At 40.0% G+C, this 27,679-nt stretch overlaps 1 protein-coding gene and 1 long non-coding RNA gene across 8 annotated transcripts in view; one reads left to right on the top strand and one right to left on the bottom strand.

The window, feature by feature from the left end:
* Positions 1 to 2,642, top strand: part of IL15RA (interleukin 15 receptor subunit alpha) — a 49,820-nt gene extending 47,178 nt beyond the window's left edge. For 3 of the 5 annotated variants that reach the window (XM_078156414.1, XM_078156409.1, XM_078156411.1), the window contains exons 6-7: positions 396 to 459; positions 1,150 to 2,642. In XM_078156414.1, the coding sequence (XP_078012540.1) occupies positions 396 to 459; positions 1,150 to 1,255 (170 nt within the window). In that variant the 3' untranslated portion in view covers positions 1,256 to 2,642. Of the gene's footprint in view, positions 1 to 395 lie in introns of all 5 variants that reach the window. The other 2 variants (XR_013487326.1, XR_013487327.1) reach the window with 1 other exon arrangement.
* The window catches only part of LOC144457813 (uncharacterized), a 52,224-nt gene extending 37,295 nt beyond the window's left edge, over positions 1 to 14,929 (bottom strand). Inside the window, exons 1-4 of one of the 3 annotated variants that reach the window (XR_013487329.1) lie at positions 13,313 to 14,928; positions 12,846 to 12,905; positions 6,269 to 6,506; positions 1,088 to 1,247 (exon numbers count right to left, since the gene is read on the bottom strand). This is a non-coding gene — a long non-coding RNA (uncharacterized LOC144457813). Of the gene's footprint in view, positions 1 to 1,087; positions 1,248 to 6,268; positions 6,507 to 8,700; positions 12,802 to 12,845; positions 12,906 to 13,312 lie in introns of those variants that run through there. The other 2 variants (XR_013487330.1, XR_013487328.1) reach the window with 2 other exon arrangements.
* Between the last annotated feature and the right edge of the window lie 12,750 nt (positions 14,930 to 27,679).

Raw genomic sequence — 27,679 nt, 5'->3', positions numbered from 1 at the left:
GGATTAATTGTTCCTTAAATATTTGGTAGAATTCACTTGTCAATTCTTCTGGTCCTGGGGATTTTTTTCTTAGGGAGCTCATTTATGGCTTGTTTTATTTCTTTTTCTAAGACAGGAATAAGTATTCTATTTCCTCTTCTGTTTATCTGGGCAATTTATATTGTGAAGGGAGCAAATAACTGAAGAGTAGGAGGAGGACATGTATAAAAGGGATCAGGGATAAGGTGACTGAGATGTGTGGGATTATATAGAGCTCTTTCTACCACAGACACTCAGAGAATTCAATAACAAGTATAAGCTGGTTGCAAATTGTAAAGGATTTTTAGGATCTTCGACATAAATTAAATCTTTGGCTTTATCATGACACAAAGATTTATTTTCTGTTTCTCTTCCAGTGGTTGTTTCCATAAGTATCCCGGTAGCTCTTTTGGCATTATATGTGTTCTGCTTCAGAAGAAGGTAAGTAGCACAAGAGAAAAATAGCAGAATTCATTCTTCATTCCATGTAAGAGAAATTAATTCCCTTATCAGAAAATGGAGAGTTGCTGTCTTCTGTGATTTCATTGCCAGCCACCAAGATGGTTACAGGCTATGACCCTGCTGTTCCTTAGCCTAATAGAGCTCCAGAGTGGAAGGTGTAGCCTGCTCTGCTCTCATTGTCCCTAGATCAGGCCACGTGAGTATAGAGGGGCTGTTTAGTCCTCTGTCCCTCCCTAAATACACTGTCAAATTCACAAGTCAAAAACTGTATCCAATATGGCTTGGCACGTCTCAGCTTTCTTCCAAAGAGGTCAAAATACATTCACAGATATTATTAACTCATATCTTTAGTTCATCTCCAGGACAAAGGTTATCTAGGCCATTGGCCCACATACTGGGAATTGAAGGTCCATTTCAACTGTGAGGTCCTATGATTTCTAAAGGAATCAAGATGGGCTATTGAAAACCAAGGAGTAGAGTAAATATGTTTTCTATGCTTCAGTACTTGAAAATAGCAATATTATACAAAATATTATTATATAATACTTTGCACTTCCTTTCAGCATCCAGCATAATGCTTTACACATACAAAAAGGTCAATACATACTTGCTGGTTTGAGCTCAGGAGATACTGGACCTTCTGACACTAATGAATTTTCTGTTTTGCAGGGATCCAGTCCCAGAACACCATGTTGAGATCGAAGAGATGCCAATGAGAGGAGGGACTGACAGCCAGAGAAGATGGCGTAGACAGCTAACTACAGAACCTATATAGCAAAAATAGAAAGACAAATTCCTTTTATCCATTGCTCTTATGTAGCAAGATCTGGGGTAAAGAAGCCACATTTACCTTAGTAGCTTTCTTTGGCTTAAACAAACAGGAAGAAACAAGCCAGAATGAAAAATCTAAGCACTGCAGGTGAGGAGGGATTCACAGCTCTTAACTTTAAGCATCTATTGAGTACCCTAACAACAGGATGAAATTTGACTGGAAAAGTTTCTCCCTGGGTACACAGGTGAACTTATAAAAGGCAGGGCACTTAAGAAGTACTTTGTGAGGAACAGCTAGATGTCGCAGTGGATAGAGCACCAGCCCCGAAGTCAGGAGGACTTGCGTTCAAATCTGGACTCAGACTAAATACTTGACACTAGCTATGTGACCCTGAGCAAGTCACTTAATTCCAATTGCCTAAAAATTTTTTTAAAAAAACTACATTGTAGGAAAGTTTGCCAGGCAAAAGCTCAACTCTCCAGATCCTTATTAGTAGGTACTTACATCATTTGGTTGTGTCTAGAGATCAAAAGGAACCCAAGTATTTCCCCCCCCAAAAAAAATCTAACTTCCAAATGACAAAGACAACATATACCTATGACAGTAATTACCTGTAAGTCTTCCCCATGAAATGTCTGGTTAAAAGATTTGTGATTCTTGAATGAATAGCATGAGCATTTCAATGCCTAAAAAACATATCTCCAGCTAGATTGCTTCCCTTAAAATGCACTATAAGGGAGTCACTGATCAGGCAGAAGAGAAATGTGCAAATTTAGGCATAAATGAATCCTTTTGACTGATGACTTTGGGATCAGGGGTTCAAAATAGATGATATACTTATTTTATATGTGTATATGTCCAATTTATATACTTATTTGAATATGTAATATGATGTAAGAGAAAATAAAAATTATATTTAAATTTTTTAATATAAAAGTGAGCAGAATAATGTTTAAGGATTAAAAATTATATTATAGGTGAAGGAAGGAAAAAAATGAAGAGAGTATAAGCTTTCTGTACTTTGTTGTTGTAATATGGGAAAAGAGAAGTGGGATTGGAGAGAACCTGAGGGTTCCTCCTCCACACTGGCATTCCTCTCTGGTGGCTCTTTACAGCACTGCTTTTTTTCTGGAAATATTGGAGCAAGACCCTATGAATTACCATTGGTCCTAGCAATGTTATTTGACACCCACAAGGACTTACACACTTCCCATTTCTATACTATTCATTTCTCTCTCCTTATCTGGTTGTCCAGGGTTCCCAACTGGTACCTCCTCCGTGTCCATTGTTCTTAAGCTACTCCTACCTCCTCATCAAAATTTCCATCACCTCCCTATCAATCTTAGCTAGCTATCATGGAAGAACATAGATAAAGCCAATTAAGTGTTAATGATAAGTATGAGCTTCATAATTCATATTATATTCATAATTCATTTGTAGTACAAGGATTTTAATATTATGGATACTCTACAAACTAATACTTAGTGGTCTTCCTTTCCCACCATTATGCCCTCATCACTGCAGAAGAGGAAGAATAATATACAGGATTGAGGGCCATTGTGAATTGTTCTGTTTCCTGAATTCTGATGAAAGAAAACTCAAAAAACCTGAATGTAAGCAGATAAATTAACAGGGAAGACATTAACAACAGAAAGTATACAGCCTCCAGATCTAATACGCAAGTTTAGGCATCCATGAATACATCCATGACCCTACACTTGATGAGACAGAGGATCCTGTGGAATTTGAGGAAAACATAGAACCACAACATGCTCTTCCTAGAATGGCTGAAAAAAAGAAATCAGAATTGTAAGAGCAGAATTTATGGCCCGCACAGCAAAAATAATTGGCAAAACAGAAATACTTGAATCTGTAATGACACATCTCACCAAAGAAACTAAAGAGTGAGCAATCAACTGGGAATGCAGATTGTTGTTGTTTGTTGTTCTTAGTTCTCCAAGGGCGATGTCTAGACTTGCATATGAATTGAACTGAAGTGAGGCAGAGCTGTAAAAAGTCATCAGCCTCACTCTCACCTCCAGAGTCATCAGAGTCCAGTGGCAAGACAAAAGTCAAAGACAGCTGGTGATGGCCCCGGAAATGAAAATTGACAAAGGTGAAGAGCAATTTAGAAGAGAAACAAAAAACAGTAACATAAAAAGAAAACGTGCTCTTTATCCAAGCAAAGCATGCTGATTTCCAAGACAGGATGCATAAAAACGAACTGAGAATCATAGACTTATATCTGTTAACAGGATGTTACTGTGTCAGTCTCTAACCTGTGAACAGCTGGAGCCACACAAAACAGACCTAGGGACAGGAGTGCCAGGAATCAAGTAGTGGTTTAATTAATCAATTTCAGAGTGAGGAACGGTTTACATGCTGAAGTAAAGGCACAAGTTATATACATAAATCACAAGTGGAAAAAGTGGGGGAAAAGTAGATAACAAACAATCATTTCCACTGCCTGAGTAGTTTCCCATGACAAACTCAATGAGTGTAGGACGAGACAGGTGTTCTGCAGTCCTATGGGAACAGTATTGTTTCAAGTGGGGGGGTCATTACTTGGTGGGTCACAGAATCAGAGTTCTATGACAGCAACGGGTTCTACAATCTTTGATTTGCTTCACTTAAGGTACACAGGCACAGGAATGCAATGATTATGAGAGCACTGTGAAGGATCTGATTGATCATTTCAAGCTGCATTGTAAGCTTCTGACTCCCAAGCCAGAAAAGGTAGCTCTGAGAAATTATCAATTTATGAATTACACATATATCAATTAATAAGAAAATCATAATTCCCTTCACATTCCCTCCTTTAAGTCAAAATAGGAATGACCCTGAAGACCGATGAGAAACATTCGTCTTAAACATGATTTTGATTTTATGTAAGAATAAGTGAGTTACAACTAGAATGCCAAGGTAGACAGCAAGGCAAATCAAGGGGAAAAAAAATTAGACTGGGGAGAAATTTGTTATAAAAGGAAAAAGAAGGACACAGTTATCATTTAACAAGGGAAAAACTCCCTTAGCTCTGTTTTCACTGAGTGTAGTCACAGGATTAACCAGGTAGGAATTTTCCTTTTCCAAATAACACAATGGAGAAATAGAGTCAGAGGGATCCTAACTAGGCTGTGTCCTAGGTTAGCCTCACAACCTTTCCCAGGCACAAATATCCATCTTTGAAGTTCCTAGACTGCTACACATGCCATTTTCTATTATTGGCTTTGTGACAATTCAGATAACCATCCTGGTAATCAAAATTCAAAACAAATTACAGTCCCAGGAATTTTTACCTTAAATAGCAAATTTTTCACTAATCTCAACTTAGGGAGATAAGTACAATGTAAAAGTGAAAGGGAAAAAAACCTGCCACTTCCATGAACATTGAAGATTGAGAGGACAGTAGCAAGGAGAAAGAAAACATTTAGTTTATAGAGGGAGTAACTGCAAACCTCAGCCCACATCTGATGTCTTGAGTTGGTAGCCTACATCTGCTTTCATCTGCTTCTCAGCCTGGGGCCTTGGGAACAGCTGTCTACCTCAGATGTTGGCTGCTTTAGATTCCATTTAATTTTTAGGGTCAGGTCACCAGTAGGTTCCATAACTCCTTTTAAGATATGACAGCTGGATCCAGGACTCCACTCCCCAAGAGTCTGGCTGCAATAGGGGTGATGAACAGGACTTCAAAAGGACCCTTCTGCCTTGGCTCCAAGGAGTGTTTTCAAAGACAATGTTTTCAGTGACTGGGTTGGATCAGGAGCTGTCTTGGTTAGAATTTCTAAATGGGACTGTGAGACAAGTTGGTAGGTCTTTGATATTTTCTGAGCTAACCTAATATAGTATTGTAGGAGGGAGCCTTTGGCTGCTATGCTTCCCACCCACAAGTACAGTAGCATTGGATGTCCTGTCACTATCTCATAGCGATTGAACTTATGGGAACCAAATGATCTAGATCTAAGGCTTAGCAGGGCTAAAGGAAGAGCTTTATGCCAGGGGATACCTATCTCCTCAGAGAATTTAGCAATCCACTAATTCTTTCAACCATTCCTGATGACTGGAGGTGATAGACACAATGGAGGGGCTGAATAATTAGTCAGGATGAAAACAGCTAAGCTAATGAAGCTCCTGTGAAATGGGTACTTCTGTCACTATGTATTTCCTTAGGAAACCCCCCACCCACCCACCCACACACACACACACCATAATGGAATGATTTTTTTCTAAGGACTTTTGCTATCCTAGAAGCTGTGGCAATACAACAAAGGAATATTTCCACCCACTGGGAGAACACACAGACCAAAGCATATTTGTAACCATGGGTGGGTCACAATTGAATGAAGTCAATCTGCCCGGTTTCAAAGGGCAAATCTGGGAGAGGAAACTGCCACAGGCAGGGGTGGGACACATAATCAGTGACAGCAGCCCTTTAACCCCACCCCACCACCAATATTTTCAGGCAAGCTCCACTAGCCTGTCAGGTCCCCAGTGGCTGAATGAATGAAGGTGTTCCATCATAGAGAGGGATAAATTCTTAGACAGTACTATAAATCCATTTGGGCCATTTAATCCTATTTAATCCCAGTTTATCAAGCTTACATCCTTCCTTCTGAAGCTTTTCTTGCTTTGTGATAAGCAATCTTTTCTGGACTGTGGCTATTTCTTCTTTTGCTAGGCTGAGAGGCTTGGGCAGGCCTTCCGGTTGAGATGTAAGCTAAGGCTGTACTTATGGGGCAAAGTGAAAGTTCCATAGGAACCTGTGCTATGGGAGCCATGCTCTCAGGAGTTTGGGGAGTTAAAACTGTGGTTTTAGCTACCACCAGCCAAGTGATTTCCACTGGCATGAATGGTGTTTTCTTGGCTGTGCCCTGGAAATTTAATTACTGCTACAGCCTGGGGAAGCAGTGAACAATCTAATAGACAGGAAACCTGCTTCTGATTTTTAATGGCTGTCCTGAGGAGGTGAGGAAGCCCCAAGGTTTCCATAGCATCCCATGTGCCACCCCAAATGCATACCTGCTATCAGTGTAGATATCAATCCTTTTTTCTTTTCCTAATTCACAAGCCCTGGCCACTGCCTCAAGTTTGGCTTGTTGTGCCAAATGGGCATCAGGTAATGATGAAGCTTTAACCCCATCTGTGGTGGTGGTGATGCCTTAACTAACACCCAAGTCTCCTTCCTCATTTCTGAGGCAAGATCCATCAGCACACCATTCAAAATCTTCTCCCTCTAAGGGGGTTTCCTTCAGGTTCTCTGGGGAGAAAGCAAGACATCCAGATAAATTACCAGTCATCGTCTAAAGTCTCAACCTCACCTTTCCCCTCAGGTAGACAGATGGTAGGATTGAGTGTGTTTATATGTTTAATGGTCAGATTAGGCTTGGACGACAAAGTCACTTCAAAGTTGGCTAGCTTGCTAGAGGATAAATGCCACGTATGGTGTGAATTAAGAGTGTTTCAATGGCATGGAGAACACGTGCTGTTAAGGGAGAATCAAGATAAAGGTCCTCAGTGGCAGAAACAAGCACAGCTGTGGCTACTATTGCCTGGAAAAAGCCTGGGAGACCTTTAGCAACATTGTCCAAAATTTTACTGTAGTATCCCACAGGACAAAAGTTTTCACCACATTTTTGCCTTACAACAAACTGCATTCCCTCCTTTCTCAAAAATTAATAAATCAAAAGAGGGCGAATAGTTGGGGAAGCCTAAAATTGGTGGGTGTTGGAGGGCAGGCAATAACAGCCAGGGGTTCAGAATCACTAAGAAGGAGAAAAAGTATTATAAAGTGGGAGTATGCTAAGGATTTTGGAATGAGTTCTGGAAGATTATCAGTGACTAGAGAGAAGTTTATTGAGGGAGGCAGATAATTAGACAGTTCAAAGTCCTCCCAACCCTGACACAGGTGTTGACATTAAGTCCTGTGAGGTTCTGGAAATTGGACCTCCAGTAAATTGTAGCAGCCAACAGTATAGCCAGGGGGGAAGCAGGACTGGTAGCAGGGGCTACCAATCAGAGATAAGTCTGGTCTGGGTACAACTCTTAGTCTACTAGAAAAGGCCTTGGGGTGAATAGAGAGGCCTGAGACTCGGATTCAAGGCTGACACAGCAAAGCCTGGAAGGACTCAGGATCAAGGAGGCCACAGGTAGGTGGGCTGTGTCTGGGGTACTGTCAAATTCCCTGAGAAGCTGCAGAAGTAAGGAGGTCACTTGTAAGCTGTATAAGTTCCTTTTAAATATGCAATAAATTCAATGTGCAACTTTCATAACTATCCTGATTGTCTTACTTCCTTATGGCACTTCCTTTCATACATTAAAAAAATGTGTGTAGCTATTACTTTGGACACCAGCTACAGCTCCCTCTCATTATTTTAGGGGCATCCCTGAGGAATTGTAGGGTGTCTCTTCCCTAAAGGTTTGATCCAGTGTGATCAGTCAGCAGCCATCAACACTGAGGCAAGATCCTCCACCAGCAAAAAGGTACTACTGGTACTGTACTACTAGTAATTAGCAGCAATTTCATTTAACCAAATATAGGCGTACCTTGGAGATATTGCAGGTTTGGTTACATGCCATCAAAATAAAGCAAATATTGCAATAAAGTGAGTCACAAATTTTTTTTGTTTTCCAACATGTATAGAAGTCATGTTTACAGTATACTGTAGTTTAAGTGTGCAACAGTTATTATGTCTAAAAAATGTATATACCTTAGTTAAAAAATACTTCATTGCTTAAAAAAATGCTAACCATCATCTGAGCTTCAGCAAGTTGTAATATTTTTGCTGGTAGACAGTCTTGCCTCAATGTTGATGATGACTGGTTGCTAAAAATTGGGGTGGCTGTGGTAATTTCTTAAAATAAGACAAAGAAATTAGCCACATTGATTGATTTCACTTGAACACTTAGAGGACATTTGTAGGGTTTTTAATTGGCCTAATTTCAATATTGTTGTGTCTCAGGGAATACAGAGGCTGGAGGAGAGGGAGAGAGATGGAGGAATGGCCAGTGGGTGGAACAGTCAGAACACCACATTAATCAAGTTTGCTGACTTTTATGGGTGAATACAATAGTCTTACAGTAGTAACATCAAAGATCACTGGTCATAGATCACCATAACAGATGTAATAATAATGAAAAAGTTTGAGACACTGTGAGAATTACCAAAATGTGACACAGACAAGATATGAGCACATGCTGTTTGAAAAATGGCACCCACAGACTTGCTTGATGCAGGGTTGCCACAAACTTTCAATTTGTAAAAAAATAAAAATAAAAAACCCCCACAATGTCTACAGCAATAAAGGGAAGCACAACAAAATGAGAAATGACCGAAACATCAAGTAGCCTTTACAAAGATATATTTACTACAAAGATACAGCAAGAACAGAAGTGGAAAGATCTCCTCCCCCCAACCCACTACTGGACTACTCTCTTTTATACTACTTCAATACCTGGGAAGAATGGGCTCAAACTTAACACAGTTTTTTCACAGCATTGATTCCACCAAGTTCATTTCCAAATGCAGCACAGCCACTGGATGGATCTACCTCTCAGCTATCACTGGGTTGGATCTCAAAGTTAAATCCTCAGGACCCCGACATTGGACTGGTTAGCTGCAAAACTCAGCATGGTCTCCATTCCCAGATATCTTGGTGGCTTTTGACCCTTCAAAGCTCACAAGGTCAAAACTGTTTCCAATCTCCACTCAAAACAAGAAAGAATGCAAAGATACAAAGAACAAAGACACATTCCCTTCTGACATTTTCTCTCTTTAACTAGAACTTAGGCAGAAGGAGTCAGACCAAGGTACAGGCCTGGCTAATGAGTGTCTTTTGAATGCACCCTGGTTCCAGTTTCCTGGCCAATCAACAGGGCTTCTATTTGTGGCATGGTTGGCAAACTGGTTATAGAATATCTAATAATGTTCCAAAGTTCACTTGAGGATTATATCAGCCAAATACTCTGAACACGTTCATAAGTACTAAGCCCATCGGCCAATCCCTTGTTGCAAATGGTTTAATGGTTTTCTTTTCCTTTCCTTTTTTTTTGGGGGGGGTAGGGGTAGTAGTGTTGGTAGAAAATTTGTCCTTATACTAAGGGACTTCAGTGTTAACACCCTAATCTCCCAATTCCTGGTCCTCTTCATATCCCACATAACCTTTAAGATTCCATGCTGGGCCCTCTTCTCTTTTCCTTCAATACTACCTGAACAGGTGATCTCAGCAGCTCCCATGAATTTAATTACCTTCCCTATGCTGATAATTCTCAAATTTGCCACAAACTCTTTGCTGACCTCCAATCTCACTTCTCCAATTGCCTTTCAGACAGTAGATATCTTAAACACAATGATCCCCAAAATTAAAGTCCTTATCCTTCCCCCTAAAATTTCCTCCTCCTCCTACCTTCCCTATTATTGAAGATGGCAACACCATATCCCCAATCCCTCAGGAACACAATCTAGGTCTGATCATGTCATCCCCCTATTCAATAAACTCCAGTTTGCCTCCAGGATCAAATACAAAATGCTCTATTTGGTACTGAAAGCCCTTTATAACCTAGCCCCCTTCTTATTCCACTTATACTCTCCAAAATGTACTCTTTAATCCAGTGACACTGGCATCTTGGTTGTTCCACAAACGAGACACTCTATTTATTGGCACTTAGCACAGTGCCTGGCACATAGTAGATGTTTAATAAATGTTAATTGATTGATAACTGGAAAGAGACTCCAGGGAGGGAATGAGAAGGAAGGTGTTGTGGACTGAATTTGTTCATTTCACAAGCCCCAGATCTGCCAATTCTGCTCTCAATTCTTTGCTCTAGTCCCAGTCTATAGTCACTCAACTTGGTCTAGTTGCCCCCTCTACTCCAGTGTTGGTTTCAACAGTCCTCCACTTGTTTCTGCCAGCCTGTACAATGGCTGTCAAACATTCTACACCGTCAATCGAGAATGGAATCTCACTCATGTCCTCTGTCAATCCTGCATGAAACCTTTGTTTCTCTGAGTGGCCACTGTTTTTCTTTGGAAGTCCCTTCAAGGTCAAAAGCTATGGGAGCTTTGAGAACATTGAGTAATATCTGTCTGCTCATGGACAGACATTTCCAAACCACCAACAATCTATGGTCATGACACAGAGCTATACTATAAATACATGAGGGTGAAGAGCTGCAATGGAGTGTGATTTGACCAGGGCTTAGACCACTCTCTAGAAGTTGTTTTGCTTGCTACCTCCCCATGACCACATACTGTAATATTTCTTGCTTTCCCAACATGGTACTGTAAAAGCTTCATTGATTCTTGAGTCAGAGGTGGTTGTTATTCAGTTATTTCAGTCATGTCTGACTCTTTCTGATCCCATTTGGGGTTTTCTTGGCAAAGATACTAGAGCGGTTAGCTGTTTCTTTCTCCAGCTCATTTTATAGATTTCCTCATCTGAGGCAAACAGGGCTAAGTGACTTGCCCAGCCAGGGTCACACAGCTAGTGAATGTCCAAGGCTGGGCTGAACTTATGTCTTGCTGACTCCAGGCCTAGCACTCTGTCCACTGCACCACCTAGCAGCCCTGTTTGAGTCCGAGGACCTAGGTTCAAATGCCACCTCCAACATTTATCATCTTTGGACCTTAGACAAGTCATTAATTTCCCTGGGCATCAGTTTCCCCACAGGTAAAATGTGAAGGTTGGGCTAGATGGCTTATGAGGTCCCTTCCAGCTCGAAATCCCATGATCTTTTCTAGGGATAATTCTGTAATCTTAATTCTCTACTCCAGGTAGGAGATCTCCTCAGGAGATCATTATCTGCTTTGACTTAATCTGTTTCTACTTAAATATTCAACGTTTAAGATGAGAAGGCATCAAGGGAATTGAAACTTTTAGGCTGCTAGGTGGCTCAGTGGATAGAGTGCTGGGCCAGGCAGGAGTCATGGAGACCCGAGTTCAAGACACCTCACACACTTATGGTGTGACTCTGGGAAACTCATCTAACCACTACTGCTTCAGTTTCTTCAACTGTAAAAACCAGAAAAATAACAGCACCGACCTCCCAGAACTATTTTGAAGATTAAGTGAGATAGTATTTGTAAAGCATTGAGCACAGTGCCTGGTATATGTAGGCACTTAGTAAATGCTAATTTCTTCCCTTTCTTCCCCATGTTGATTCAGTCATGTCTGACTCTCTGTGACCCCATTTGGGGTTTTCTTGGCAAATTTACTGGAGTGATTTGTCATTTCCTTCTCCAGTTCATTTTACAGATGAGGAAACTGAGGTAAACAAGGTTAAGGGACTTGCTCAGAGTCACACAGCTAATAAGTATATGAGGCCAGATTTGAATTCAGGGGCAGGAGTTTTCCTTACTTCAGAGGCAGTGGGCACTGCACCACTTAGATGCCCCACGACATGACTTAGGAAAGGCTAATTACCTTCCTGATCTCATTTCAAATCTTTGATAAATCCCATCACCACTCTAGGACAAAAAGCTGGGATGCAGATTCCCAACTCAATAAACATGTGCTTTAACAAGTTCCTTACCTATACAGTAATCATTCCTTTTGTCCGTTTCCCTCAGCCTCCAGAGGAATAAAAGCATTAAAGAGTAAAGGTATATTTGTACAATTATGTCACATTCAAAGAGTTATTTCCAATCTTTTTGGAGTTTTAAGGTTCATGTTTTTGTCATGAGAGGACTAGCCTAGACAATTGGGGGGGAAATCCTTCTACACAACAGTGGGGAAATCCACGGTTTAAACTGAGCAAGATTCAGAGGCAAAATCTCATTGTCAATTTGCTTCATCAAACAGAAGAATCATTTAGTTTTCAGCAAACCCTAAAGAATCACTTTTCTAAAACAATTCAAGATGTCTTTTTGACCACCCCCTGTAAGGATTTTCCTTTCTCCCTGGTCAAAGAACTCAAGACATACTTCCACTAACTAAAGTAATAAATACTTTCTTCCTTTTTCCAGTTTGATCATTGTTAGACGGGCTTACGTTTCCACAGGTAGAATAATGCAGAGATTTAAAGAACAACAGCTCTAGGAAGTAGTACACTGTAGGTGGGCTCGGGCTTAGCCAATAAAATGTAAGTTGATGGTTCCAAAAAGACCCCAAAATCAAGATAAGGGTCAAGCCAGCTCAGATCAGTTAGGGTCAACCTGAGGACATCTGAAAAATGTTAGTGCACCTACTTAATGAACTTCATTACTATTATCTGACACACCCCGCATAAAATTAGAGCCTCATTAACGAATCATGGGATGTATGACCAAAGGAGGGGGAACATATTTGAGCATATCAAGGGGAAACATGTAAGGAAAGGTGTAACCTGGGAAGGGATGGACCAATCCAGGCCTGGGAGGTTTCCAGCTGAATTCAACTGCATAAAAGCACACCTGCCCTTGCACTCAGGGCCAACCTGAAGAGGGGTGGAGCGCGCTTCTGGCCAGAAACATCTAAATCCTCTGGACTTTCTTTGTAATAAATTTTCTTGATACTAAATTTTTGCTGTCAAGAATATTTCTAACAATTTGGCAGCTGTGTGGGACAGCGACCCTAACCCAAATTAAACTCAGAGACTTCTCAAGATGGAAAGCAAAGGTTACCTTTATTACAATCTCGAGAGATGGCTGTCTGCTCCTTCCATGCACGTAGGACAGAGAGGCCTGCAAGCAACAGGAGACTCCTTATAAACCCTAACGCAACAAGTCCCCACCCACCACTATCCCTTATTCTCCTTAACTGGGGGGTGGGCTTACATTGTAAGCTCGAACTTCAAGGCAAGGAAACGGGGTATAGCCAATCCAAGCACACATACTCCCATTCGGTAAACCTGATGCTGACATATCAAGAGGGGGGAAGGGGTTTAGGGCCGAATTCCCAAGAGCTAGGCAATTCCTAGGAAACCGAAATCCTCCCTACCCCCCCCTTTTCCCCTATCCCAGAGATGAGAAAACAGTCGGGAAGCCAAGGGCTCAGGTTGGGGGGCCAGGGCTTATTCTTTCTGTTATGTGCTTAAAAACAGGGTCTGAGCGGGGGAGGATTTTGAAAGTAATAATCAAGAATTATTGACCTTTTGAGGAGGCTTCACTTCTGAGAGTTCATCTCTCACACACCCAACGTGAGGCTCAATCTAGACTTCAGAGGGGACAAGGTAAGACATCCCGGGAAGAGCGCTCCCACAGTATTTCAGCGGTCTTGGTGAGTTGAGCCTTTCCCAACCGAACTCCTGATCTTGGACCAAGTGGGAGAAGTCCAGGGGATTGGGGAAGTCGCCGGCAGACCACAAGAGCCAATATATTGGGCAAAGGTAAGAAACAATCTTTGCTGGTCTCAAACTCCCGAGATCCGGGAATCTGATCAGTTAGCCGTGAGCTAAGAACAGGTTTGGAGATGGGAGGGACAAATTCGAAGGTACCTGGAAAAGGGGGAGGAATCCCCAGGATGACATTCCTTCTGTTAGCCCTCTGGGAAGGATGTTAGAAGGTTGGGAGGATGCTCCCAGGACTAGAGGGAAGAAAATGATTAAATATTGTCACCAGGAGTGAACTAAGGAACCTATCCTGGCACCATCAGTGTTTTGGCCTAAATTTGGATCAGATGAGGATTGGATTAGTCAACTGCTAAATTTGTGTGTAAATGATAAGAGAGAGGCCTCTCAAGAAGAAAAAGGTTATACTGGTTGCTGGGGCCCAGAAGGCTATAGTCCTAACAGCAAGTGCTACATTCTTAAGTGAAGTAAGAGGAAAAGAAAAGGAGGAAAAAAGAAAAACCTTGGAACCCATTCAAAGGGAACCTGGGACAAAATGAGTTTCTCTTGACCAGTGAAGGTTAGAAATAGGATCGTGCGCACCTTGTCTGCCTGTCTGTCTGTCTGTCTGTGGATGTTTTGTGTCTGCCAGAAAAATTTTTGGGTAATTTTTGAGGTCTGAGACTGGAAAAGGAACAGTGGGAAAGACCTTCTGCCTCAGGCTTTCTGGGGGAGATTGAGATTAGAATGAAAAAGGAGAGAATCTCTCAGAAGTTAGCGGTAGATGCAGCAAGCAGCCTTTAACTGATAAGGAGCTGGCTGCCCAAGATGGCTAGGGCCAAAAGAGAAGAAAAAGGGCTGAGGATTAGAATTCAGGTTTAATGGGATCCCAAGGCTAAGAATGGCTGTCTTTATCCCTCCCGCCAATGTGTCTGGTATAGGGGCAATGTGTTTAACATTACTAAAATAAGGGTTTTAACATTATGAAAGCTATTTGGGGAGAGGGTAGTAGAGTGCTTTTCTCTGGATTTGCAATTCTTATGGCCCTTCTGAGTCCAAAGCTGCCCCAGCCTTGGGGAGTGTGATCTGGGTGGGAGACGGATGTTTTAAGGTAAGCCACCCTTGGATATTGATTCTGGGTGACTTAAAGGGGTTTTTAAAATGTGAGGAAGTTTGACTCTGCTTTGGGTAGAAATGAAGTGAAAATTTTGCAGATCATTGTGATTGGAGATTGTTACATAAACGGGCTGTTCAATTACTTATTGAAACTCTAGAAGCTTTCTGCCTAAGGGGAGAAAATTGATTACCCCCAGTTAACATTGAAGTAGGAAAGAAAAAGAGAGATAATTGTTTACAGCAGGAATTATTTACACATGTCTTTTTAAGGGAATATATAAATTTGTGGAGAATATTTCCTTTTAAAGGGCCAAGAGTATTGGATTTAAAACAAAAATGTTTTTAAATGTTTATCATATATAGCAATTATAAATTAGGATCTGATTGGATTTAAGTTTACTGTTCTATAAAGGAAAAAAAAATAATGGTTATTATGGAAAAAAATGAATGATGATTGTAGAGTGCTTAATACAATGGCATATTTTAGAAGTGGTACTATTTATTATTTAATGTAATTGTTAAAAGCACTAAGAGTAATAAGAGAGATAATTTCTATATGTGATAATCTGGAAATTCAATTGATGTTATCTGAAGTTTATTGTTTTAAGTTATTACTGTATTTCTAAATTGTATTGTATTTCTAAAACTCTTAGACTGTAAAATTTGAGAGACCATTATGAGGTAGAAATGGTGTTAAAGTAACTCTTGGCCTGGAATGGGTCTTTAGTGATAAAGAGTGGAGATGTCTCTTTATCTTTAGTGATGAAATTGAGATAATTTGAAACTGTTAAATACCTAGTGAGGTATATTGGGTTCTAAGACTATGACAGTAGATTTTCATTTAAAATCTTGACTATTATAAAAATACATGGTGGTTTAAAGTTATAGTCTCAATATATTAATGATGAGATGAATGATTTTCTGTACAAAGTGACTTAGAAGAACATCCATCTAAATTGATAATGGGTCATTTCAAAGTTTATTACAATTGTGGAAATAATTTTATAATGTATGCCCTGTGGTACAAACATTTTTTATTGTGGAAAAAACTTATTGAAATGTATTTGGAATTAATGAGGTATTCTCTCATATCAGGGTCTCAATTAGAAATTAGAAAAAATATATATATATATATGTTTTTCAAACCAGGCCTTCTTTAGGCTAACTATTGAATTTGTTGGGGGATGGGCTGTATAAGCCAGGCTCTTCAGGCAGAGACTAGCTTGCATGGGGAAGTTTAGGCCAAGTAGTGTCATCAAGGTTGAATCTGCATGTGTTCCGGGGCTATCAGACCCCACAGATAATAAAGAAAAGCCAGTCTAATGGGGTGGGAGTGGCCCCAGGAGACTGCTGAACCTGGTGAAGGGGTTCAGAAAGAAAGAAAAGGTTTTTTTAATAATAATTAATTGGGTCTGTTCCAAGTTTTTAATATACTGCTTACATATTTCTGAATTTTCCTATGTGATGTAATCTGGTAAGCAATTGTATTAGTTATGTTGCTGGAAGAGCAATTCATTTTATAACCTAGAACGTTAAATTAAGAATTGTGCCTTCAGAGAAAAGAGAAAAAAGGAATGGGTAAAGGCTGTTGGGGTACTCTATATGACCCTGTTCTATAACATTTCCTTTTTAAGTACTATAATTTGAGAAATGAGAACTTAAAAGTTTTCTCTGTTTAAAGGAAAGTTTTAGCTGGGATTATCTGGCTCTCACTTATGAAGTTTAAAATTGTTAACTAAGCTATCTGGAGTTACTGTTTAAGTGAATTACTGGTAGAAGTATTTTTGTGTGTGCGTAAAGAAACTATGTAATTATGCAAAGAAAGTTTTGTAAAATCTAATAATTCTTATCAATCCTGTGCAGGAGTTTTGTGAGATGGAACTCTTACTGATTAAGTGGCCCACTGCAGACACCTCTGGACTAAAGAAATTAGGTAACTAGGAATTTTACGGTGATAATCGTTTAAGATCAACTGAACCCCAATAAGGGCCAAAATCCTGAATTGATCTTTTCTTCCTGAGTAAGCTAAGAATGCCCCTTCCTATGTCGACAACTAAAGCTGATCAAGAGCATTCTTGTTTATGAACACTGAGGCGCCTTTAACCCAGACACTACCTTGATGGTGGTAAAGGAAACACACAGATATCCTGGATCTGACATTTGCCTATCTTATTTAAATTTCCTTTCTCATGTTCAGGTTAAACATTTGGAGACCATGAAACTGAGTAACCCAGATGTCCTGAGTCAGTTATCACTAGCTTGTGGTCTCTTTAACCAACATCCAGGTAAATTGAAAAAGCTCTTTTTAAGAAAAGGAGACACTTTTATGAAGAAGATGTTTTGATGAAGTCTTTGATATTCTTTTAGAGGGCCCACTAAATTTCTATTTGCAAGCTAAATTGTTGCAGTAATAATTTATTGTTGATGAAAATTATGTTCAAATCCTATGAACTTAGAGTTTCATTCCTGGGTTTGTTGTGTCCTTGGATTGGGTGCTTTTAGAGAAACAGTCTCAATGGAAGCAGTATCAGAGATCTAAGGCTAGTGATTAATACTAAAGCATCTACATTTCTGTAATAAGCTGTAAGCAGGAAAGATCTTACTGTTTTGATCTGAATTCATTCCATGGCCTAGAAAGAGCTAAAATTACTATTTGAACTTATATGTATAAGATTCGAGTCCTGAAAGTGTCTCATTCTTTCAGATTAAGGATGGTTAGAGGGATAGATAAGCTTGAGAAACAGAAAGGCAAATCTATTTAGAGTAGCAACTTATGATCTTAATGGAAATTTGATTTTACTTAGGATGTTATTAGGAACCAGAACATGTGTAGGAAGTTATGCAAGCTACTTAGAGCTCACTTTGGAGATGTTCCCTAATTAATGTGAAACTATAGTCACACCTGAAACTCTGATGAGGGGAATTTGCTATCTAAGACCTTGGAATCTGTTAATGAACTATTACTTTGAGACTAAAACCAGGTATGGTTAATAACGAACTGATTGAGCTACTGACCCATGATGTCAGCAACCTGCAAAGAGGTTTGTGAGCTGCACCTATGAGCTGCAAGAAGGTGTTCTCATGGGAAGGTCGGGAGAACGACTTTTCTGCATGGCTGAGGTAGGATTCTCCTGACTCCATTTCCCCACTATGACACCTGGCAGACTTTAAACCTGGCTCAATGCAGTTGGTCATTATATAACTTCTGCCTGGAGTTGACATGAATCTAGGGAAGCATTGTTCCCTTACTTTAGTTATGTTCTTTCATGGCAAATTCCTATAATCATAAGTTTGTAAGCATAAATATCGAATCTATTAAACAATAGATTGATGTGGGAACATCTGAGGTTATTATAGTAAGATGCAAAAGATTGAGTTATTTGGCCTAGAATTTCAGAATTAAGTATATTCCTGTATAAGTCAGGATCCTTTAATTTCTCATAATGGTTATGATGAGTCTGGAGGTTTGGGGTGCTGGGACTCCAAGGTCACAGCACAAGGGTCCCTCCAGCAGGAGTTCAGCCCAGGTCTTTCAGCCAGGGGGGGAAGTTTGTTGGAGATAAACCATATAGGCCAGGTGATGCCCATAAGGAAGAGCGGGTGAGAAAGTCTCTGGATCTTACATACATTAAAGCAACTTTGAGAAAAAGAGGAGGGGCTGGGAAAAGGGTCTAGGAGAGAATTCCCATTGGAATGTCTGAGAGATTGAATAGACAATGGGAATAGATACTGAAGGGAACTGGAAGGAAGAAGTTTGAAAGGCATCTCAATAAGATCAAAAGTGGGGCAGGGCTTTCAAAGGAAGATGGGGAGCTGGGGCCCTTAGACAAATGAGAGCCACATTCTTTCTGGGCAAGGGCAGGGGTGACTTGGACCCTTACCCCATCATTAGGGGATAATTAGGCCAGAAGATTGTGGAACAAGGATATTATTCTGTTACTTAGTTAATACTTAATGTTAAATTTATCTCAGTTTGTTACAATTAATGTTAAAAGAGGACTAGCTTAGGGCTTATCTTGTAAATGCCTTGAAAGAAGCATCTATTTTAATTAAGGATTATTTATTTGTACATGACTAGAAGTTGGGATTGTTTTGTTATTTGATATGTACTGGTTTTAAATTAACTACTATGTATTGGAGTGTGTTATTAATTCCTTAGTGGAATCTCATCCTCCTGATGGGGAATATGAATAGGAATGAATAATGAACTAATGCAAGGCATAAGACTAGAAGTAATGCAGAATGTAAGGCTAGGTTCTAATTTTTTTTAAATTTGAGTGTCTTGAAACATGACAATTGGACAAAGTTCCAATTTTGATCTTGTAATGGTGAAGACATAGGGGTTGAGTTAATTTTCATTATTTGCCCTGGTTATTGGCAAGGTAATTTAAAATTGTGTTGAGATCAATCTTGTAGGAGAGTGGATACAAGAAGAAGGATCTCTGCAGGAGGAGAGTCTGCTGGACACTGTTTGAACAGCACTTAGACAAGAAGACTTCACCAGATGATGTCCAGAGTGTCAGACAGCGGTATGAGAAGAGACTTCTGAAGCTTTAAATGGACAATTTATCATTACTTTTGGGTCTCTGTATCTGTACTTAATAAGGGGACTGCCCCCTTTTTAATTTGTCAATGTGTCGGTCAACTCTTCCCTTCCTTCTCTCATATTGTTTTAAGTCCCCAAAATCCCTTGATGAAATGTTGCCCAGCAGCACAGTCCCAGGTAGAACCATCACTAAGACACTGCAAGGTTTAACCACTTTAGCTGAGGAGTTGGCAAAGAATTCTGGGATAGATAACTGATTAAAGTGATGGTCAGAATCCTGGTTTGGCAAATGGAAGGTAATAATAGCAGCATCCATCATCACCTCTCTAATTGCAGCTGTGGGAGTTTTAACTGCAGTAAGGTGCTGTATCAGAGGACTAGCAAAAATTAATAGAAACAGCACTAACTGAAAGTATCCCAATAAGACCGGCTGTGGGAATTCAGGTAACAGGATCAAGTGGAGTTAAGATGATGATTGAGAGAATTAATGATCATTCCTCTCCTTCTGATGAAGAATCTGAACTAATGTTAAAACACTTTGAGGAAAGACAACAGAACAAAAAGTGTGGAAACATAATTCTTATTGAGAACAGGAGGGAACTGTTAGAGTTAAACGGGCTTACGTTTCCACAGGTAGAATAATGCAGAGATTTAAAGAACAACAGCTCTAGGAAGTAGTACACTGTAGGTGGGCTCGGGCTTAGCCAATAAAATGTAAGTTGATGGTTCCAAAAAGACCCCAAAATCAAGATAAGGGTCGAGCCAGCTCAGACCAGTTAGGGTCAACCTGAGGACATCTGAAAAATGTTAGTGAGCCTGCTTAATGAACTTCATTACTATTACCTGACACACCCCACATAAAATTGGAGCCTCATTAACGAGTCATGGGATGTATAACCAAGGGAGGGGGAACACACTTGAGCATATCAAGGGGAAACATGTAAGGAAAGGTGTAACCTGGGAAGGGATGGACCAATCCAGGCCTAGGAGGTTTCCAGCCGAATTCAACTACACATTTGCCCTTGCACTCAGGGCCCACCTCCTGAAGAGGGGCGGAGCCCGCTTCTGGCCAGAAACATCTAAATCCTCTGGACTTTCTTTGTAATAAATTTTCTTGATACCAAATTATTGGTGTCAAGCATATTTCTAACAATCATTATGCTAATTGTGTCAAGGCATGGAAAAAGAGGGTGCTGTTTTTAAGTTGGCTCAATCTAGGACCTCTTGCCCTTAGCCAGTCACCACCCTAACTCTTTCCAAACTAGACAACAAACTTTCTCCCTGAACTTTTTATCCAGTTTCCTCAAAGAAGAAAAAAGGGATTTAGTGCAGGACATTGTTTCAGAATTGATAATTAAATAAATAATGTTTCTCTTTCAGGTTAGTCCAAAGGTTTCAGACTGGGATACTAAAATAGTTTCCTTATTGTAACAGAGGACTGGAATATATACAGAAAGCATTAGCAAGTTCAAATGATACAAATTCTTCATGTTGAAGAGTCTAATGAGCCTGCTTCCAGGGGACAGTGATAATAATATATATAATAGAAATGCTTCCTTGGAGAGACTTTAGAGCATATGTAGACATTCCGTAACTAGCTCCAGTCTCATATGACTAGCTGCAGAAATCAAATTAGGGGTGCATTCAAAAGGCCTTAACCATTCTTTTCAAGTGGCTCCTTTTTCATTTCATTCTTTTGTTGACAGAGTCTGGTAAGGAACAGTGCTATAGGGGATTAGGCCTTGGGTCTTCTCCCCTTTGAAATTTACATGAATGATCTTTGGTCCTTTTGGCTCACAACTTTTTTTTTGTTTTAGGTAAGGAGATTAATCTGGAGACTCACTTTCTGCATTTGAAATGGAGAAGAGCAAGGCTCAGGGAATTCAAGGGCATGAGAAGTTTTGCAGCCAGCCCAATATTAATACCTCAGGGAACAAGGAGTGGCTTTTAGGAGAGATGTGTATTAGTTGTGCTAAGTTTGAGCCCACTCTCCCTTAAAACCAGTGGTATAGAGGAAAGTGTGCTCCAAGGTGTTAAAGGAAAATGATGGTTCTTTTGTTACTACTCTTGTTTGAAGCAACTACCTGTTTTGAAAAACTAATTGATGTTAAATTGTTAAATTGGTGATATTCACTGGCAGCTGGGGGGGGGGGGTCAGCCTTAACCCCTCAGGGTATCTCTAGAATCCTTAGAAGTACAAGTAGCTAGCCTGAATCTGGGATATTGAGGGCAGAGTATACTCACTACATTAATATTTAAAAGGGGATGAGAAGAGCCTTAGTCTGATTCCACAAACCCTAATCTCTCCAAAATAGAAAACTGTATTTTTGACATCAATATTTTTCCAAAGATGTCCAATGGCTACAAGTCACAGGTTTCCACAGTCTCTGAAGAATAACAATAGTAAGTCACCCAAAGACAATGTTTCTGCAGTATATTACCAGTAATGACTTGTGTTCAAAAAATGGTATAGATATAGAACCTATTTTCAGAGGTGAATGACTGCATACAGAAGTGGGCCAGTGAGGTAGTTAGAGCAAAGCCTAACAGAGTAATTATATCCCAGGTTCAGTGGGGGGTATTGAGAGAAATTATAGTTATTTGAGTCATAGAAATGACTCAAGTCCCCACTTGATGCATTATCTACCAACAGATGAGGAGCCATAAATCAAATAGCAGAATAAACAGGATAAATGGCACAGAAGACTCCCAGATAAGAAAATTCCTTATTCCAATGTAGGTCAGCATTTCCTCTACCACTTATTGTCTTAGAGTTAACTTAGAACATAGAGAGGTTAAGTGCCTTGCCCAATGTCACAGCCAGCTTCTGTCAGAGGCCAGACTTGAACCAGGCCTTCCTGGTCCTGAGGCCAGCAGTCTATGTACCACATTAGAGGTATCAAACATGCAGCCCTCAGCCACACGCAGCCCACAATAGTTTCATGTGGCTGGTATGAGATTAAAATGTAACTGGAAAATACTTAAGAAAATAAATAAAATGCAATGAAACACAGATAACATTACATTTTAAAACTGTTCATATACAGCCTGTAGGAATCCGTGTATGTGGTTTAGTGGCTTCCATTTCTATTTAAATATGACCCCACCATATTACAGAAAAATCAAATGCCCTTCATAAATAAAGGGGTACAATTTCCAACGGATTCCAACTCTGCTGATGGTAGAAGAAACACTCCTGAGACAACTCATGCTATGATTCTGTCTCCCAGAAATCAGCTTTGCTTTACTATTTCTATATCCTGTCTCTATGGCTGAAGATCCTCTCTGCCTCTGAAACTGCTGGTGTGTTTCCAGAGAGCTGGAGCTATCATCTGTGCTGGGATGATTTCTTCCTCAAAGGAAATACTATTTTCATGAGGCTAATGGTCCCTATGCCTGAAACCAATCAACACATTTTCAGCTTTTTGTTGTTGTTGTTAATTATACCTGTAAGGGTAGCTAGGTGGCACAGTGGATAGAACTCTGGCCTTGGAGTCAGGAGGACTTGAGTTCAAATCCAGTCTCAGACACATGACACTTACTAGCTGTATGACCCTGGGCAAGTCACTTAACCCCAACTGCCTCACCAAAGAGCAAAAAAAATTTTTTTTAAATCATACCTGTAACCACACCCAGCAGGAATACAAAAAAGCTCTTCAGGCAGCTGTCAAGACCTCTTCCCATGCCCAAACCACTTGCTTTTTCCAATAAGGTAAGATTGAATAAATTTCTTTCAAAATATCAAGGCCCTGGTAGCTAGATAAAATAAGAAATCTTAGATCAGCCTCAAGGAGGAACTTAGCAATACTAGAGGGGATAAGGAGCTAGAAATATTTACCCTGCCTTCCTGCTACTATGGCCCTGATTCCCATTTCTCCAAGTATCAAATGAATGTTATGAACTGTAAGTAAGAAAGGACTTCAGAAAAGGAGGATCACTTTGATCTAGTGTTTGAATCAGGCTTCATGGAGAAGGTATTATTGAAATGGGCCTAGAAGAAAAACAAGACCTAGGTAAGTAGGGTGGGAGAGCTCCTAAGAAAATCTGTCTCCTTTATTGCCCTCACTTCCTCTCTTCTCTTTCATTTCTCAACTCTTTGAAATCTGGCTTCTGACTCATCAATTAACAAAAAATTCCCTATCCAAAGTCACCAATGACTTTGACATTGACAATGACACCAAAGTCATCCAAATACACCAGTTGCTTTATCTGATGGCTTTTTCAATAGGCATGTTTCTGCAGCATTTGATACTTAGGCCCTAAGCATTTGTTAAATACTTATACAGTGGGAATATTTCTGATCTCTCTGCAGCATTTGATGCTTAATCCCTAAGTAGTTGTTAAAAGCTTATACTGGGAATTTAGCACATGACTAGACAACCTAAGATCCATATGTACTATGTTTGGGGACCTGCTTCCAGGAGACTGGAGAACTAACACAGATGGGGACATCCCATTTTGGACTATCATGGAGTTGGGAGGAGCCTTTTGCCATTGGCTATATAGTCTATTTTTCCTAGATTCAAATGAGAGTGAGAAACTTGACTGTCAGAGAGTGGCACCATGTGATAAAGGGGCAAGGTTCTGAGGGCATCCTTCCTTACCCTCCTCAGGCCCTATGGCCCCAAGAAACTGGACTAGGGTTTTGGCCTTGCCTGCTTTTCACTTCTAGGTTCAGGGAGGTGAGGTCTGATCTAGCCCAAAAGCTTGAAAGATCTGGGAATCAAGGCCATGTTGTAGTTAGTCCATAAGCAAAGCCCTGAAGAACAAGCAACTGTGGGCACTAACTACCTCAGGGGCCTTTGGACTTGAATTTGGTGGAACTAAAACTACGTAAGAACTGAGCTTAAACTTGGAGCTTAACTCCCCTCTATATTCATTGGAATAGTGTGTTGAGGGGGAGGAGGATTATGTCCTCTGAGGTACTGGTGAAAATGTTGGGAATATTTCTGTTTATACTTACCTATACCTTTGAGATAAATATCTCTTTGTAAAAACTAATCTGATGTTGTGGTTAAATGAACTGAGGTGTTAATTACTAGGCTCCCAATAAATAGGAAGGGCCTCAAGCTAATGGCAGGGAAGAGATAATCTTCACCCCACCCCTTAAGGTACTGGATATTGGGGGAGGGGATACTGCAGTGCACAAAGAATATAATAGGCTTGGTCCTGATAAAGTGGGACCAGAGTCTGCCATACTACACTTACTATGTGCCAGGCACTGTATTAGACACTAAGGATACAAAGAAAGGCAAAAACATCACCCATCTTCAAGAAGCTCATATTCTATTGGTAGAGACAACATTCAAACTATGAACACAAGACATATACAGTGTAAATCAGACATAATATTGAGGGAAAAGCCCTAGTAGCCAGAGAGGTTCTGAAAAAGTCTGCTTGTAGAAGGTTCGATTTGAGAATAACCTTGAAAGGAAGACAGGTGGTAGAGGAAGGAAGGAGAGCATTCAAGAAATGGAAAATAGTGAAAAAGCAGAAACAGGAGATAAGATCGTTGTTTGGGAGGAACAGCAAAAAAGTAAGGAAAATAGGAAGGTGCCAGGTTGTGAACAGAAGATCTTCTATTTGGTGCTTGAGGTAATAGTGACTGGTGTTTTTTGAGTAGTGACATAATTAGACCAATGCTTTAGGAAAACTACTGTAGTCACTAACTTGTCCTAGATGTTTTCTCGTGTTTTCATAATGTAGTTCTTAGTTCTGCTCCTTCTCGGTCTCCTTTGCTGATTTATCATCCATATCACATCCACCAACTGTGGCTGTGATGGGGTGCTTGGGTGCTTGTGTTTGGACCCCAATTTCTCCCTAGCCTCAGAAACACTATCCCTGACAGTTTCTCCTCAGCCCAAAGACACTGTGCCTAGCAATTACTCATGAGTGGGCCCCAGCAAGACTCTTATTTCTTTCCCTGGTGCAGTTACAAACAGCACCTGAAGGAATTATTAGTTTGAACTGGCTTTGCACTGGGTCATAAAGACATCCTTACCCACTGGACTATCTATACTACTGCCCTACCTCATTGTCTACATTCTGGGCTCCTCATTATCTGTATTCTAGACTTAAGACATATATATATGCTCACATATCTATGTTGTCAAACAAGACATTGATTGGCAGAAGGCTGGACAACTCTCAGTTACCCCTGAACTCCAGTTAACTTAGTGAAGTAGTAGGCCTAAAACCACACCTCCATGTGGGCCCCCGCCCCTTCCTAGCAAACTCTGGGTAAAACGCCTGAGCAGTAGGTACAAGAAGTGCATGTTCCTTTAAGAACTGACCACTCCTTAACCACTCCCTGAATCACCCACTTAGCATATTTGGCACATGTTTTATTATAATTTATCCTATATAAACTTCAACTGTACCCCTCTAAGATCGCAGGTTCCTTAAGAATCCTTGCCCACTGAAAAGCGTAACAATAAACTTTTCTGCCATCTTGACTTAAAGAATGTTTGAGTCTGTGAATTCATTCCAGACGACCCTGTGGTATACTTCAGTGTTTGAGGGGTCACAACCTCTCAGACCTCAACAACTGTACCCAAAGACTCTGACCTAAATAGGCCCTCTCCTCTCTCTAACCTCATCAGCTCCCATGAATTTATCATCTTTATACAGATGGCTCCCAGCCTTAGTTTCTCTTAGCTCATCTAGCATCACCAATTGCCTATCAGACACTTCAAACCGTTATCTCTAACTCAATATGTCCAAAACAGAATCATTATCTTTCCCCACAAATTCATCCCTCCCTGAAACCTCCCTATTTCTGTTGAATTACTATCCTAAGTCACTCAAGTTCATAATCTCAATATTAAGCTTAATTCCTCATTCTCCTCCACTCCATGTATCTAGTAAATTGCCAAATCTTGTCAATGTAACCCCCCATGGTGTCTCTTTTTTCTCTTTACTCACACCACAACCTCCCTAATTCAGGCCTGCATCATCTCTTTCCTGTTGTTGTAGCTTACTAAATGGTCTCCCTTCTCCAACTAATCCTCCACACAATCACTAAAATAATCTTCCTAGGGCACAGGTCTATAAACTCCAGTGACTCCCTTTTGCTTCTAGAATCAAATACAAACTTTTTTTGGTCTATCAAGGCCTTCATAACTGGACTCCAACCTTCCTTTCCAGCCTTGTGTTACTTCCCTTCCTGCTCTCCAGTACACTTAAACCAGCCTTCTTGCTGCTCCTCACAAACCAGAAATCTTTTGCCTATATGCTGAAGTATGAGATGTGCCATATATTAATTGGAATACATTTCATCCTTATTTCTGCTTCTAAGAGTCCCTAGTTTCCTTCAAAACTCCACAAGCTCTCAGTAGATATAAACATCCCCCCAAATGGAATGACTTCAGCCATGAATGTTAGTAGGTGAGTACAGGGCTGTCTACCAAATATGTATTAAGTGTTAGGAAAGCCAAGTAAAAGGTAAATGTATTGCATCTGGAAAAGATGATCAGCACAGAGGTATAAACCATGCTTTGAAAATGGACATATATGGACATTTGGACGGTGTTTGTTTCCATAAGTAATTTGTCATGAATAACTAAATCTATTAGCTCCTCTTTTAAGTTATTCTTTGAGTTTAAAGAAAATCACAGTCCAATTAAATTTCTTCTTATTTGTCTAACCTTATTAAGGACTGGCATTTGGAATAGTTTAACTTACTTGTAAACTTACATTTCAATCATAATCACTCCCCCAAAATATTTTTTATCTCTTAAAAAAATCCTTAAGAAATGAGCATTATGTAGAATATTTTCCACGGTTTTGCAGCTTCATTTTGTTAACAGCCATTAATGGAATTCTGTAGAGAGATGCACATTAAAAGTCATTAGTCTGTGCAAAGCATGTACTAGATGTTTAGCGCTTTTTAAAGAAATTGCACTTTTTATCTTTAAATGGGATTGCCTCCCCCATTTCCTACTCCTCCCTCACCCCAAACCCTTAGCCCATATTCAGGGGGAGGGGGAGGTGGCTCTTAGGAGAGCTTTGCCATATATAAATATATATGTATGTATAAATATACTTTTTTAAGCATGGGAGAGAGGACAAAAGGAACTGCAATACACAAAGGACTATGCACAATTCAATAAGGATGTAGTTAAATTTAATATTTTTTTGTCTTGGCTTTTGCATAACTGTATGCTCTTATTTCATAATATGCCTTGCTCCCTGGTTGTGTGAAATTATAGAAAGATATATTCAGTACTACTGAAAATATTTTCATCATACTGCTGGATTAAGTTATTTTACTCAGTCACTCTCTTGCCAATTATTGTTAGTAAACTATTGTAATAGCTTAGGATGGTGGTCATGAGGTCAGTGTAAATTTTTTTCATTTACATGTTTCCCTTATGTAAGTTTACTAAAACCACAAGCTCCACCCTCAGCAGGCCTTTTATTCTTTCATCTCCTAGTGTTCTGCCCCTTCCCTCCCCCAAATTATCTTTATTTACATATAGGTAGTCTCTCCTGTCCCCTTTCCCTCTCCTGTCCCCTTCCCTTCCCTA

Source organism: Phascolarctos cinereus, unplaced genomic scaffold (assembly GCF_003287225.1).
Source record: "Phascolarctos cinereus isolate Bilbo 61053 unplaced genomic scaffold, phaCin_HiC Scaffold_1;HRSCAF=81, whole genome shotgun sequence".
Taxonomy (NCBI): domain Eukaryota; kingdom Metazoa; phylum Chordata; class Mammalia; order Diprotodontia; family Phascolarctidae; genus Phascolarctos; species Phascolarctos cinereus.
This window is presented reverse-complemented; position numbering and strand designations above follow the sequence as displayed.